Below are 14,574 nucleotides of genomic sequence, written 5' to 3' on the forward strand. Positions count from 1 at the left end.
GTGTCTGAATATAATTGTAAAACCTTAAAGACAGAAACAACTTTGCTCTCTCGTGACCACAGTAAGGCGTAGGCCATCTGGACTCCTCTGAACCCTCAACTCCAAAAAAAAAGAAAAAAAAAAGAGAAAGAAAACTAAAACGGAGGCAGAGACCGAGCCGACGCTGAGGTACACACACACACCTTCTTCACCAGCCAACTCTAATAGTCGTGATCAACTGCCGAGTTAACACACCAAATTCCACTGCTCTGGTTTTTCCATGAAAGTTAAAGTCATCACTCCAGTGATGAGGTCAGACCGTGTGAGGGGCTACCATGCCTACGCGTGAACGAGAGAATAAGAAACCTGGCAGTTCATTTTCCATTACTGCAGCCTGACGAACCACACGCTTGGCTCACCTCCAATAATTGAAATACAGTAGCTGGAATGAAGCAGCAATCATCTGGGTATCACACACACACACACACACACACACACACACACAAGTGAGAAAACCCACAGAAGAAGTCCAAGCATCATTCCCTTTTTTACTGACTACAAATCATCACATGTCACTCACACAACTTACTTCTAAATAGATCCACGTATTATTGTTTTGGGGGTTTTTTTCTCACCAGCCCACCTTCAAGTCGTCTAGGAAGTTGAATCCTTTCCGCTGACAATAGAGCCACTTTAGGACACTTAAGCTGCGCTTTCCTCAGGTCTCTTCTTGCAACATGACTACGATGAGATCAGAAAACAAACAAAACTGTCTGGAGCTGCAACACCTGCCCAACGAAGAGCCCACCTGTGCTCTCCCAACACACCCAAATGGCACGAAACATTACCTATGAGTCAAGCCCATAGGAACGACCTTGGGTGGTTTTGCAATGAGGTTTACGTTTGCCACTACACCGTCGTAAGTTAGAGTTAAATTACTACATTTTAGAATACATACATTAAATATTATCTGCTTTTACAGCCTTTGACTGTGTAATTTTCTCTATTTGTCCAGTGTCTATCATCTCATGCATCTCTTAAGCTTTCGTCACCCACACTATATCCTCAGGTACAACCTGTCAACTGACAAGAACAAAGTGAACCAACTCTACAACAAAAAAAACATTATGTACACAAACCTGTTGGGTAAACAGAGAGAGAGGCACGTTCCATTCTTCAAGCAGACATACACAAATGTGGAGAGGTGAGGAAAGAGAGGAAGGAGCGTTTGGTCTGTGACACACGAGAGCAGGAAAATCAGAGTGACATTTACCTTCTCCTCACTGGACTGACTGACTGCCCCTTACTCTGACTCTCTCTCTCTTTCTCTCCCTCTCTCTAAGCAGTAACCCTCCTGGAGCCAGGACGTGCAGTCTTCTGCCACTCTACTGCCTAAGCCACATCATACATACTCACACACAAACATGTACACCACCACTAAGAGCACACACACAAAATACCAACAAGCCACTCCCTCGACTTCCCCTCTCTCCCATTCTGTCTCCACAAGGATCTGACCCCCCCCCCCCACCACACTCACTCACACACTCACAGGTTTAAGAGTTGCCTGGTTGACACATTAACTTCTGACACACTGCCATGATTCTGACTTCTTTGCTTCACTTCTCTTCACCTCTGCTGTGTTACTTAAGACAATGAGATATTTCACTGTATACAATTTAAATTATGACATTATTTAACACAACTTCATCCAAAAATAATGGGGGAGAATAAAATAGTTCACTTTTTCCTACCGGCATTTTTTCCCCCCCTACATACATATAATTAAAGGTTTTTAACAAGCCATTACTGCACGGTTTCTCCCAAATGAGTAATAGGAAACATTTAAGTTACCCCTGCATGTCAAGCATCCCCATTAAAAAACAGTCCTTGACTTCTAATAGGAGTTGGATTCTGGTAAAATTACAGATGAAAGCTCCATTAGTCTACTAATTAAAGACACATTAAGGCTTATGTTTATGTCACACAAGTTCCTGAGCTGGTGTTCATCGTAAGCTACCATCAGTGTATACATATTGCATGTTGGGTGTGTGTTTGGCCGCTATCTGTTGCCTCCATCTGCCCTGGGACAATTGCACTCAGCTCAAAGAGATCCGCTGCTATGATGTGAGCCGAAGGAGCCCTGCTGCTGCTGCTGGTTGATGTTGTCTTTGGACACGTACCCACTCCAGCACTAGACTAGACTGCTGAGACACAGCTGGTGGGCTGCCTGTCTGTGCAGCCCACTACCCCCACCCACTGTCACCATCCAGAACTTTAAACCCGCCCCCTCTCCCCTCCCCATCCATCACACCACCTGTGGCTCACAAACCTACTTGGCTGTCTTTACAGGAAGTGAGGTAAATGGGCTTGAATGCCAAAGCATCCTGTGACGTCAACGTCCCATCATCACTTCCTATCCGAGGAGAAAACACAGACAGACAGACATACACACACACACAAAGGAATGCACGCAAGCGGAGCACAGATTGCGGCAGACAATGGAAAGATACTAACAGCCTTTCATTGCTCCCCCTTTTATATCACTGCACATGAACCACCACAACTGAACAACTGATAAAATGAGTGATAGTATTTTCCTTCCGAGCGTAGTTGCAGCACAGTAACTTTCATCGCTCAGAATGCTTTGTAACAACTGTGGTGACTTCATATAGTAAGGAAGGGCTTTGTTTCTCCTCCATAGAGATCTCATCAACTGGAGACAGCGCATTCCTTAAAAGACAAAAAACATGATCAAACACAGCAGATAAGATAATATCTGACAGGCTCCCCACAAAGAGGCACGCCTCCTCACAACATGGTTGCTGCAGCTGAATCTGAATAACTCAATCTGTTCTGCTGAAAATGAGAAATGTTACTGTTAACACCGTTTCCCCTTCATCCTGCAGAACAGTGATTCCCAAACTGGGGTAATTGTATTTCCAGGGGTATGCAAAGTGACATGGGGGCGCACAGAAATGGGAAGCCATCCATCCATCTTCTACCGCTTTATCCACATGAGGGTCGCGGTGGGTGCTGTGCCAATCTCAGCTCCCAGTCCATCGCAGGGCCACATACATAGACAAACAACCACCCACTCACACACTCCTGTGTCCAATTTACCTAATCCCCATATTGCATGTTTTTGGACTATGGGAGGAAGAAAACCCACACACACACGGGGAAAACATGCAAACTCCATGCAGAAAGGCCGGGTTGCGAACCCGGGTCTTCTTAGCAAGTGTGCCAACCACTACACCATCTGCTTGGCCCAATGTGTGGCTACGTTGACACGTTTCTTTGAGCTGAAAAATCAAGATTTTCTTCAGTGACCATAACTTTCTTTAACTGTCTGAGTATTTACATGATGAAGAGATTTTAACACGCCTTATCTGGGTGATATGTTTCTCTCACCTGAACAAACTTAATCTTGGATTACAGGGTAGTTTTGGCAATCATATTCATTGTGCAAGATAAAGTTGAGGCCATGGTTAAGTCGGTAAACCTCTGGTTAAACTGCATGGACAGCAACAATGTGCAAATAAACTCTGGTTGACAGAGAGTGTGAAACGTGACATAACCGCGCACCTCGGTGAGCTGGCTGCACAGCTGCGCAGGTCTTTCCCCTAAAACTGACGGGTCAGACAGTTGGATACATCATTCATCAGTTGTGCCTGCTGCTTTTAAACAGGGGAGCCTCACCAAGATCTCAACAGACAGACACAATGTTTTCTTTTAATTGTGTGGGAGTAAAATGTCTGAAGGGGGACGGGACTCTGATCTCCTAGAGCAGTAGTTTCCAAACCTTTCAGTCAGCTGTGAGTGACAACAGAGAACAATGAAGTCTAGAGTTATAGACCACAACTAAAGAGGGATTTTAATATAAGAGATTATATTTGGGCTATAGAAATGCAAACAAAGCATTGAATCTTTTTTGTTTGTCAGTCATCAATTAAACACAGCCACTGACAAGTAAGTGTGTTTCAATCTCGGGGGTTGAATTATGGAACAGTCACACAGATGAATTAAAGCAAAGAGTAAAAACATAAATCAGTTTAAAAGAATATACAAAACAAAAAAAGAGAACAGTTTAATCCAGGGCGGTAATGAAAAATGGTCGTGTTTAAAGCCAGAAATACTCTTGTGTTGTACTGAGAACATTGAGAACACTGTATAAAATATTGTCTAAATATTTGGTGATGGGATGAAGTAGTTGATAAACTGAGTTGTGTGCAAAAGGAACGGGTTAGGAACATACATGTTTATAATTCTGCCTTCTCCTTTTCAAACATGTGACGAGAAGGAAATGTAAATATGTTGCATTTGTAAACGTTGAACTTGTTTGAAATAAATGATCCAAACGAAAAATAAAATAAAATAAGTGAACGAAGCAATGTTTAATTTCAGAATGTAGATGTGTCAAAATGTAAAAGTTAGACGTGTGCAAAATGACAGTGGCTGAGAGGCCGTTCCTGTCAAAAACTATTTACTGCCTTCACTAAACACCAGACAGTATATTTTATCTGTCTCCTCATACTTAGCCAAACCTGAATAAGGATGTAAAAAAAAACAAAAACACATTCCTTTCCCCGTGACAGCCTACCCATAAGTGTGCGTGCGCGTGTGTGTGCATGTGCGTTTAGCCACATTCATGACATGGTGTGTGACTCAAGTCACAATGCTTGTTGTTGTTTGCTACATTCTTCATCGTGGCAGCAGAGAAACCTCAGCGGTCACTGTTGCCATGCACACAAATGCAGTGCCCACAAATTGGTCGGTGCTCAGTTCACTCTTGCAAATGGAAGCTGACAACACTGCACACTATCTGATATGAGAGACAGTTCTCCTGTACTTACTTCAGTTCCCGTGCTGCACTGGGGCTCCACACTCTCGCGATCCCGGCAGCATCCAGGGGCTTTAACCTTCTCCACAGACACTAAAAAAAACACAGCAATATAGACAAGAATTAAAGCACAAGCACCTGTCCTTTTTATGAAAGAGGCTGGGCAGTGTGGAAGGTGATCAAATTGTTTTGTGTTTATATGAACCATATAATCCCACTTGAGAGTGACAGGGGCCTCATACAAACCAGACAGGGCTCAGGAATGAAAGGCATGCACTATCTGATCCCGTATCACAGACAGATCTACCACAGAAACTATGGCAACCACAAACAGTCTGCTATCTCTATTTAATGTAATACACACATTACACAATCGCGAAAAATGTATATTTACCCCTCAAAAAAAAAAAGCGGTGATGTCTAGAATGTCACAACATACTGAGAATACTTATTTAAAATGTTTGGATGGTGTGTCCTTTGCCAGGACTTGTGTTAAAGTGTCTCATCCAAATCAAGACATTTTCCTTAACAAATCCTCCATAATCCCAGACAATAGTGATATCACAGCAGACACAGCTTGACTCCAGCAGGACTCACCTTGCTGCTGCTCATCTCGGATTTGTCGAATGGCAGCTCTAATCAACTTCCTCTCCTCATATTCACTGGTGGCACGAAGCTTCAAGCAAACACACAGTTTGAGTTTAGGGCACAAAAGGACAAGCATCCAGTGTCAACATAGTTTGATGATTTTTGTCAGCATTGGTATTCACCATTTTTGTGAGCTCGTCAATGTCCTGGACTGTTTTGAGCTTTCGTGACAGTGTGTCCAAGTTTTCGCTACATTCGGACCTGTGAGACAGAGACAGAAAAGCGGTTCAAATGGTTGATCACCTCATGACAAGTAAGAAATTATCTTCATACTTATATATATATATATATGTATATGTATATGTATATATATTATAATATGAGAGGGCAGGTTGTGGGCTTCATTTTTCAGGGCAGCACTAAAGTTTTCTTGGCTGCGAGCAAAACCGTCAGAGGGGAAAAATCCTGAGCCAAGTGTGGAAAAAGTGATACTGAGACACTAAAGATTTGACACGAGGCGCCGGAAAATGGCTACTCTCATCCTCCATTTTCTAGAACTGTTGTCTCATATTCAACCCTTTCATTTCTTGGCTCCCATAACCTCATCCAGTTCTCATTATCCTCGCATTCCTCCATCCATTGGTATTAAAGGATGTGTGGCACGTTAGAATGGAATCTCACACTGGACAGGAGAGGCACGGGGATAATGCAACTTTCAGATGGGCTTTGTGCACGCGTGTATTAATGTGTGCACGTGCGTGCATTTGCTACAGCAGGTATGCCTCCTCCAGCAGCTCCAGTGAGGCGGTGCCTTTATTATTGTAACACAACTTATCTGAGAGCAGAAGACGATGGAAACGATAAGCGGCGCGTCTACTGGCCCTCATAAGATTCAGTGACAGAAAGACGACAGCAGAAGTGTGAGGATCCTCTGCACATCCAATAGTGTTAGAGAATTGGAGCCGTTTTTATGCAGCATATAAAAATCCATGGAAGAAACCAGAGGCGGTTTTAACAAAAGCATGTGGGTTTGTGCTACTCTGGGCGCTGCAGAGATGACTGCAGTTGCTGCAGCCTTACTGAATTTATTCACTCATTAAACTAAAAAGACAAAACCAAAAACACAGATGGTGGATCACCAGTGCAACTTTATCCTTACCCCGACAATGCAGTTTGATAGACGTGTAGAAAAAAAACAAAACGATCGTCTGTTAAGGTCTAATCGCAATTATTTTGACTGAAATTATGACTCAGAAATTATGATTCAGTGGTCACAGAGCAGTTTGACCTACTTTTTTGGCTCAAGTATCAAAAAAATGCCCCGAAAGTGTTTGCTACAATGAAAAAAGTTGATATTTTTACATCACTGCACAGTGATTTTCCCAAAAGAACAGGCACGCTGCAAAAGTGTTGGTCTTTTGTGTGTGTGTGTGTGCGTCTTACGCACGCCTCCACTGAAAAGAATGTATTTGTTCATGCAAAAGACGCTGCATGTTAACGTCCCCTGACAGTGTTCCAGACCAGATGCTAGGGATCATCCCATAAAGTTGAACGAGTGCCAGTCTTAAATCATCACCTGTAAAATGAGTCTAAAATGACCTGTTCCATTCTCCAGAGATCAGGATTTCATGCCCACAGAAGAAAACAAACACCGCAAAAGGATTAAACTCCCCTCCCATTTAAATCTCTGTGATTTTGTAGTAAACTACTTCTCAGGCGAGCCAAGTATTCCTTATATTTTGCAAATAAATGCACTTGTAGTTAAACAAACAGAATGACTAACGTTGATGTTTTTAAACTCTTGACCTAAATGCTGACTGGAGCATACGACATGACGACGAAACGTGATGTAAAATGTAAAAACAAGATGGAACATTTACTGCAATTGCCGTTTTCTCTCCCTGATGATTCCAGAACCCAACTTTCCAGACTTTTTCCCACCAGAATTGAGGAATGTTGCATCTGGGTTTTTAAGTGTATTCTCAGTATCCCCAGTTCACCTAGTCTTGTGTAGTAGTCATTGGGTCAGGTCTTTGACTGTGTATGCATGTGCATGTACATTGCGTTAATTTAATAATGATAATAATAACTCTGTTAACTCGGTTTTTAAAAATAAAATAATAAAGTGCTGTACAAGCACTGCAAAAAGCACCAAAATGATCTGATCTGTACCATCTCATTTTTTTTTGGCAACTTTCTGTTAAGGTACTTAGCACAGTGGTCCAAAATCTAAAAGGTGAAATGAGACACAATTCAGTCCATTGTTTGACAGAATTGTCACTTTTAGGCTACAGCTCAAAAGAAATACAATAACATGTTATTATTTTTTTTAAATGGATGAGCATTTCAACAAAGACATTTCAAGGCTTTTGTGTTTTCCACTGCATAATGTCAGCCTGCTACAGTTTCACATTGTTTTTCTTTGTTAAAACCTTTGGCAACTGTGTATTGCTACACACTACAACTGCACTGTAGCTCTTGGTGTAAACACAGCTTGAGGTGTCACACTGCTGTGCCAGGTATCCAGAGAAGAGTGCCAAAATGTGGGAAGGCAGAGATCAGTTTTTTGTTCCTCTTCATATCTTTTGACTTTGTGTTATGGAATGGATGGAAACAGGTCTTTGGAGAGTGCGTTATGTCAATGAGTGGTTTTACCTGTGCTGGTTCTCCTTATCCTCCTGCTGTTTGAGGCGTGTGGGTCGAAATCTCTTGCTCGCCAGAGCAGCTTCCATGTCCTCGATCTCCCTCCTCCTCAAGTCCCGGATGGCTGAACGGATGAGGCGTCTCTCGTCCAGATCTATGGTTCCATCCAGCTGAATGCACAACACAAAAAAGAGAAAGAGAACGTGAGGATTTTGGCATGTGTTTACACATGCAGGACGCTACAGAGAAGGACAAACATTTGACTTGCTAATATGAGCCACCTGTTGCATTCAAATTTGCATCCATGAGTACGTGCAATGCACCACAGAAGCTTGGTGAGGACTTATATAATAATCCGCTTCGAAAGGGTGACAGCCAGGCTTGTTCTCAGTGTAAGTACAGAGCAGTCAGTGAGCAGAACTGCAGGGTTCTTGGGTCAAAACACAAGTTGTAGCCCTGAATTCTTTTAGACACCGACTCTTGAACCTCTGTAATTAACCCTGCAAAACAAGGACAACAAGGCCTTTGTTTACTAGGGTCAGACATTCAGTCAATCCGCCTAAAAGCATAGACTGTGAATAAAAATAGATGGATTTTTCCTGTTTAAAAATTGAAGTCCAGGTAGTAAGCCAGAAGTAGCCACCAGGAAGCTTTAAAAAAAAAAAAAAAAAAAAAAAAAAAACTCCATTAGAATGAAAGTCTGACTTGATTTATAATGCCAGTAAACATTTCCTTGAGTAATTAACGATCTCAGTCACTAGCTTCAGGTCTTCTCCATGAACACGATTGTCAATTTTGGAAATTGTGTTCCTATTTAGATGAAAATAGTAAATATGAGTACAAGAGGACCCTGGGTACAGATGACCTCTGTGAACTTTACTTGCAAAAGCTGACACAGTGCTAGTGAAATCCTGAGGCATCACAAAAGAGAATTTGTTCAACAATCAGAAGACTGCATCTTTTTTTATAGACACACAATGGCTGGTTGTCAGAGAAAGAATTTGACAGTGTGCTGAAGAAATGCAGTTATCCACATGTCATGTTTTTTTAATGTGGGTATCATCCTCACAAAGTTGAACGAAACCACCCTGGCTGACTTTTAAATCTGAGTTACGGGGTCAGCAGAGCAAATGGAGCGTCTTATATACAGGTGATGACAAGTCCTCGGACTTCACTAATGTGAAAAGACAGGACCACCTGACCATGGATGAGAAACAGGCGCGCCAACAGCTGGCGCTCAACTGTAAGACATAATCGTGTTCAGCTCTCAGGTCAACTTATCACCCAGGTGTCCTCTCGTCTCTGGCTGTATTTCACCCTGGCTAAACAGTAACTCGACTGCAGGAGGCCCTAGAGACACCGATATTGAAGTGGCTCACTCACTGAACCACTCTTCGCTCTAGTGGCTACAAGTTAAATGATTTATTTGTAAAGGAAAACACAAGTTTTGCGTCTGTTTGCAGACATCTCAAAGTCTTTCGTGTTAACAGCACGGGAGGGTAGAGAGAGTCCTCCGCTGTCAAAAGGGAGACAGATCTCTCTTTTGGTGGACAGCAGGAACCTGTCAACACACGCAGAGATGAACAGCTCCTCTGGCAGGCTTTTCTTATAAACCTCCCGCTCAAAGACACCAGTTAAAGCCTGCAGAGTTAAGACACAAATCTTTGCATCCCCACTGACTTCTACTTAAAAGAGATGGATGTGGTTGCTAAGCTAAGTTTCACTCCCTGATGGGTTGAAAAGGGGTTGATGTGCTCCCCCTGCTGGGCCCAGAGGATGAGGAGGAGGAAGAGAATGGGGGGGGGTCTCACAAGAGATGAGGAGGGCCAGTGGTTTTTAAGTCTTGCTGTGGTTTGACAAAAATATGCAGCCCGCACTGCACTGGCTCAGAGGGGCTCTTCTATGTACTGTAATTTGTGTAAATTTAAAGCGCTGAGCTGACTGAAAAGAATGAGCGAGGAGAGAGTGCTCAGAAAAAGCACAAAGACAGAGGGGAGAGGGGGGGGGGGGTATAGGAGGGGAGGGTAACGTGGTTAGAAGACAAAAAGAAAAAAGGAGGGAAGTGAATGAGAAGCTGTACGGGTATGCCTAAAAATGGACAGATGAGATCTGGGTGGGAAAAGCCTTGCACAGGTCATTCCTCACATTCCTGCTGACTCACAGGGAAAAGAGATGGTAGTGAAATCAGGAACTAGGTTTGGGTCCAACACAGCAGTGAGATGATGCAGTGCTCTAAAGGAACAGGAACAGTGTCAGGTTTTTGATTGTAAAGCCAGAAAATTAAGAGGAAGAGAGGATTATGAGAAAGCACTTGCTCACTTTTTTGTGTTTTAACAGCCCAGAGTGTCTTTCTCTGTCTCACATACACACACACACACACACACTAACCAAACACCCAAGGGAGCCCTCTGTTACCACACTGTCAAGTTCACTGCCGAATGAATGTCATGATGTGATTATAATACAGCCTGTGTGCTGCCAAGGGTTAAGACTTGAGTGATTTATCTATTTATACATTATTAGCCTCAAGCCTGGGCCTTGACTCAAAAAAACACAACTGTTTATTAGAATTTAATACCAGGCTACGTTTCCCTACTATGTGCTCAGCAAAGATCAGTTTAAAACATAAAACAAAGTGACAATAGAAAACGCTCAGAAAAGGCAAAAACTCCCAAACTTGGGAGCGTGTGATCGATGTCAGAACTGTCCAGATCTGTTTCACTAATCTTTTCAAAAACAAGCAGACTGAGGGGAATTAAAGTCATGATGGTGGTGATAAGAGGCAGACAGTGTGCATGCGCACGTCAGCACTTTCACCTGCTCAAACAAAACAAATCCACCTTGATGCTGACAAGATGTTCTGTTGTGTTTTTGTTTTTTGAATGAACCAAATCCGAGATTTAAGTCTGGATTGTATCCCAGCATTTATTCACTAAATTTAACGGGCCAAATCCAGCAGGCACGAGGCCAGCTGTGGTAACCGTCTTTTCGAAAAAAGAAAGGAAAAAAAAAAAAAAAAGATTTAAAAAGGAATGGCCAATAACTCTACAGGAAAGCAACGAGTGGGTGCAACCCAAGCAAATAAAACCACACCTCAAATTTGGCTGCCTGCCAAAGAAAACAGAATAACTGTTAAAGAGCCAGATATGGAAACACACACACGGGTCCAGAAACAGTCCAGTTGACAAAACTAGCACATGACAGTTGCCTTTACAGTGAGTGGATTGTGCTAGAACAGGAGGAGGAGGAGGAGGAGGAGGGTGGGAGCTGAGTAGTTACTCAGTGACAGCACCTTACACCTCAGACCATTCACAGAGGCATTTTTCAAACCAGCGCACAGACCTCTGGGTATCCAACTGTCACCGTGTCTCTAAAATAACAACACTGTGACCCAGAGAGCGGCCGTTACACACACAGACAGAAAGCCTTTCACGCAGTGCTGCTGCTGCTGCTGTTAACTGACGCATGAGTCAGAGAACAAGTCACACACACACACAAATGTTTTACAGAGAACATGCAGTCACTCAGACTTCTGCAAGCCGTCAGCACCTGGAGTGACAGCAGGGCTGTTGTCATACTCCAGAACTGTCACCTTCACACCTGTAGGGCTTCTGTGGAGTCACATGACCCAGCCACTGAGATATGGATGTGATTGACAGGGTGAAGAGAGAAAAGGCAGTGCTGTAGAAACTAGGGCAGTCACTGTGATGGGCGTTGCTTTTCTCAGATGCACTTAATGACTTAATGATAAGGATGGTTAATGGTTGTGTTTCCATTAGAGCTGAACAATTAATCGAAATGAATCGCAACACAGTCTACTACAGTCATTCAAATAACAGGAGGCGCAATATCTTTTAAAGCCAAAATGCGTCTCAAAATATTATTTTAGATAAACTATAGATCTTGATATAAACATCTAATGCAACAGACTGAAGAGAACATGTTTTGTTCCTCACAGATATGCACAAATATCACACATTAATCATTTTAAATATGAAAATGTGAACAATGATATACTGTGAATCATATCGCAATCTCAATTCCTGTCAAAATAGTCGCAATTAGATATTTTTTTACAAAAACAGGCCCAGTTGCCATCATGGTACGGTGCCGTTTGGTACAGTACGGTACGATTTGGAATGGTAAAGCCCAGAGTCAGGCTTGTGTTCCGACTGAAAACAGGACCTTTAATTGGTAGGTGGGTGTGGGCTGACAAACTCAACACAGCAGACAACAATGGAGGACATCAAGCAGCTTTGTCTCAACAAGACGTCAAGACTTGTATGAGAATAGACTGCGGGTGTGTGTCTCAACTTCCTGGGGATATTTGCACCAATCACAAGGGAGTTTTTTCTGTCACCCAATCACTATAACCCTACCATACCATTGTACTATACCATAGTACCATAGAGGGTACCATAGAATAGAATGCTTGGGGCTGGTTATTTTGGTACAATTCCTAATGGAAATGCCAAAAAATGTACTGTAGAAACATAGCTTAATACATTACCAATATCACAACCCTGCAGTTCTACTAAAACCGATATTAGTCCGATACAGTCTTTCATCCCTTTTTAACTCTGGTGTTAAGACATTTGTGCAGATAAATTTACCACCAGCCATATTAAAAACAACACATTTTCTGCCCCAACTCACATCCTGTCACATGACAGATGGTGGCAGACATATCTCTTATTGCCCATGTTTATTAAAACATTTACAGGACATTTGATTTTACTTTTCTCCATCAAGTGATTTTGACATCAGAATGACACGATACCGAGTGTTATATCGGCTCATCCCTACTTAATGTATTTAGAAGGAATTACACTGTGATAAAGATCAACATACAAAGACAGTGTTTGCATGAATCACAACCAGGGCCTGCAAAAGCATGTACTGTGTGCACCCTTGACTCACTTCCTGCCAATCAGCAGCTTTTCCACAGAATCAAAACCACAAACCTATCCAAAGACATTTGACTGCAGCAGCAGCTCAATCAATCACCATCAATTAGAGAGTGTTTGTGGGTTTAGCAGTAATCCCGAGCAGCTGGTGACACCCTTCTGAGGACAGCAAGTCTGTCTGAACTCATCTGCCATGCACAGATTTCTGCTAAATTTGCTCTGCCGCAGCCTCACGGGGACACATATGGCGCCAACTCAAAGTTTCTCAGGTGGTCGAACATATACTGAGCCTCTATTTAGGTTGGTCTGCCATCCATAACTGAGGTGAACTTGCACAGCTATACCTGTGGTCGCAGCGCTGTAATACGATTATGTTAAATCAGTGGGAGTGAAATAAGACTGAGCACTCGGCTTAAGTAGTGTGCAAATAAAAAAAACAAACGATGTACAAGCTCAGATTTGTCTTGGTTAAAGGCCTCTTTGCTGCTTGTTTGAAGACTTTTTTTGAAGCAGTTTGTTGCTGCTAAGGGTCTCGCCATCAAAACAAGACATACTTTGATGATGTTTGGAAGCAGTGTGGGATCATGGGAATTGTTGTCTTATTTGGTTCCCTTGTGTGTTTGCATTTTACAGGGAGAGCTTTAGCGGCAGAATGTACAGCAAACACAAATGAGTCCGTATGATCCATTGTTGACAAATACACACAACAAAATGGAAAAAAAAAAAATTGAAAAACACACATATTATATTAGTGGTAATAAATATCTCCTTCTTCGCTCTTCTTCGGGGGTTGGCCGCAAAAGTTATAGCAGATGACGTTAATAAGAAACGACGTCTTGAATAAACATTACATTTCTATGGGTTTAGAACGTTGGAAACTTTTTGGCTCAACAACTCAACAAAATATATAACACTAGTCTTTTCGGTTTTCAGATATTTTAATGTAGATATCTTACGTATTATATGTTTGATTAGTCTGTTTTTCACTGTAACATGAGACATTTTAGTAACTAAAACATGGATTAAAAGGTGGTGAACATTTAATTTCCAAGCTCAATCCTCCAGTTTAGATATGCTTCTTTACAATGACATTATACCTACTTTTACTTCTGTAGTTACATTAGCATTAACTACGATTCCCGTCAATATTGTTTTGCTAAAATAAAAGGTATAGGTGTGGCACAGACATTAGGCCAGGCCTCTGTAGTATATTTAGTTTCTGTACCATTGAAATGTGACCTCACCGTGGAGCAAAATGTGGAAAGTGTTACCGTTTGCAGCTAAATGCTTAACCAGATTCTTTAATCAAGTATAACTGGATTCTAATCAGTGCCACACAGTTAATCAAATCACAATGTGATGATGTAACCACTCAAGGCCATCGTCTAATCAAATAGAATTGTGCCTGTGCGAATGCAACAAGCTATTCTCTGTCTGCATTCAGTCGGCTCATTATCTACGGTCATCAGGAAAGAAATGACCCATCAGTTTTTGGGCAGTGAAGCGTGTGCAGTGGTCAAATGAGCATCCAGTGTCCCACACCAGACAGAAACGCACGTCAATAAGCAGATTGATGCTGAATTGATGACAAAAAAACAAACCTCGCTCAGTCGT

General features: G+C 42.2%; 1 protein-coding gene across 4 annotated transcripts in view; it reads right to left on the bottom strand.

The window, feature by feature from the left end:
* smtnb (smoothelin b) overlaps positions 1-14,574 on the bottom strand; it is a 54,475-nt gene that overhangs the window by 27,814 nt on the left and 12,087 nt on the right. For all 4 annotated transcript variants that reach the window (XM_058635322.1, XM_058635324.1, XM_058635323.1 and 1 more), the window contains exons 2-5: positions 8,066-8,223; positions 5,593-5,671; positions 5,420-5,498; positions 4,836-4,915 (exon numbers count right to left, since the gene is read on the bottom strand). In XM_058635322.1, the coding sequence (XP_058491305.1) occupies positions 4,836-4,915; positions 5,420-5,498; positions 5,593-5,671; positions 8,066-8,223 (396 nt within the window). The remainder of the gene's footprint in view (positions 1-4,835; positions 4,916-5,419; positions 5,499-5,592; positions 5,672-8,065; positions 8,224-14,574) is intronic.

The sequence above is a fragment of the Solea solea genome, chromosome 8, assembly GCF_958295425.1.
Source record: "Solea solea chromosome 8, fSolSol10.1, whole genome shotgun sequence".
Classification (NCBI taxonomy): domain Eukaryota; kingdom Metazoa; phylum Chordata; class Actinopteri; order Pleuronectiformes; family Soleidae; genus Solea; species Solea solea.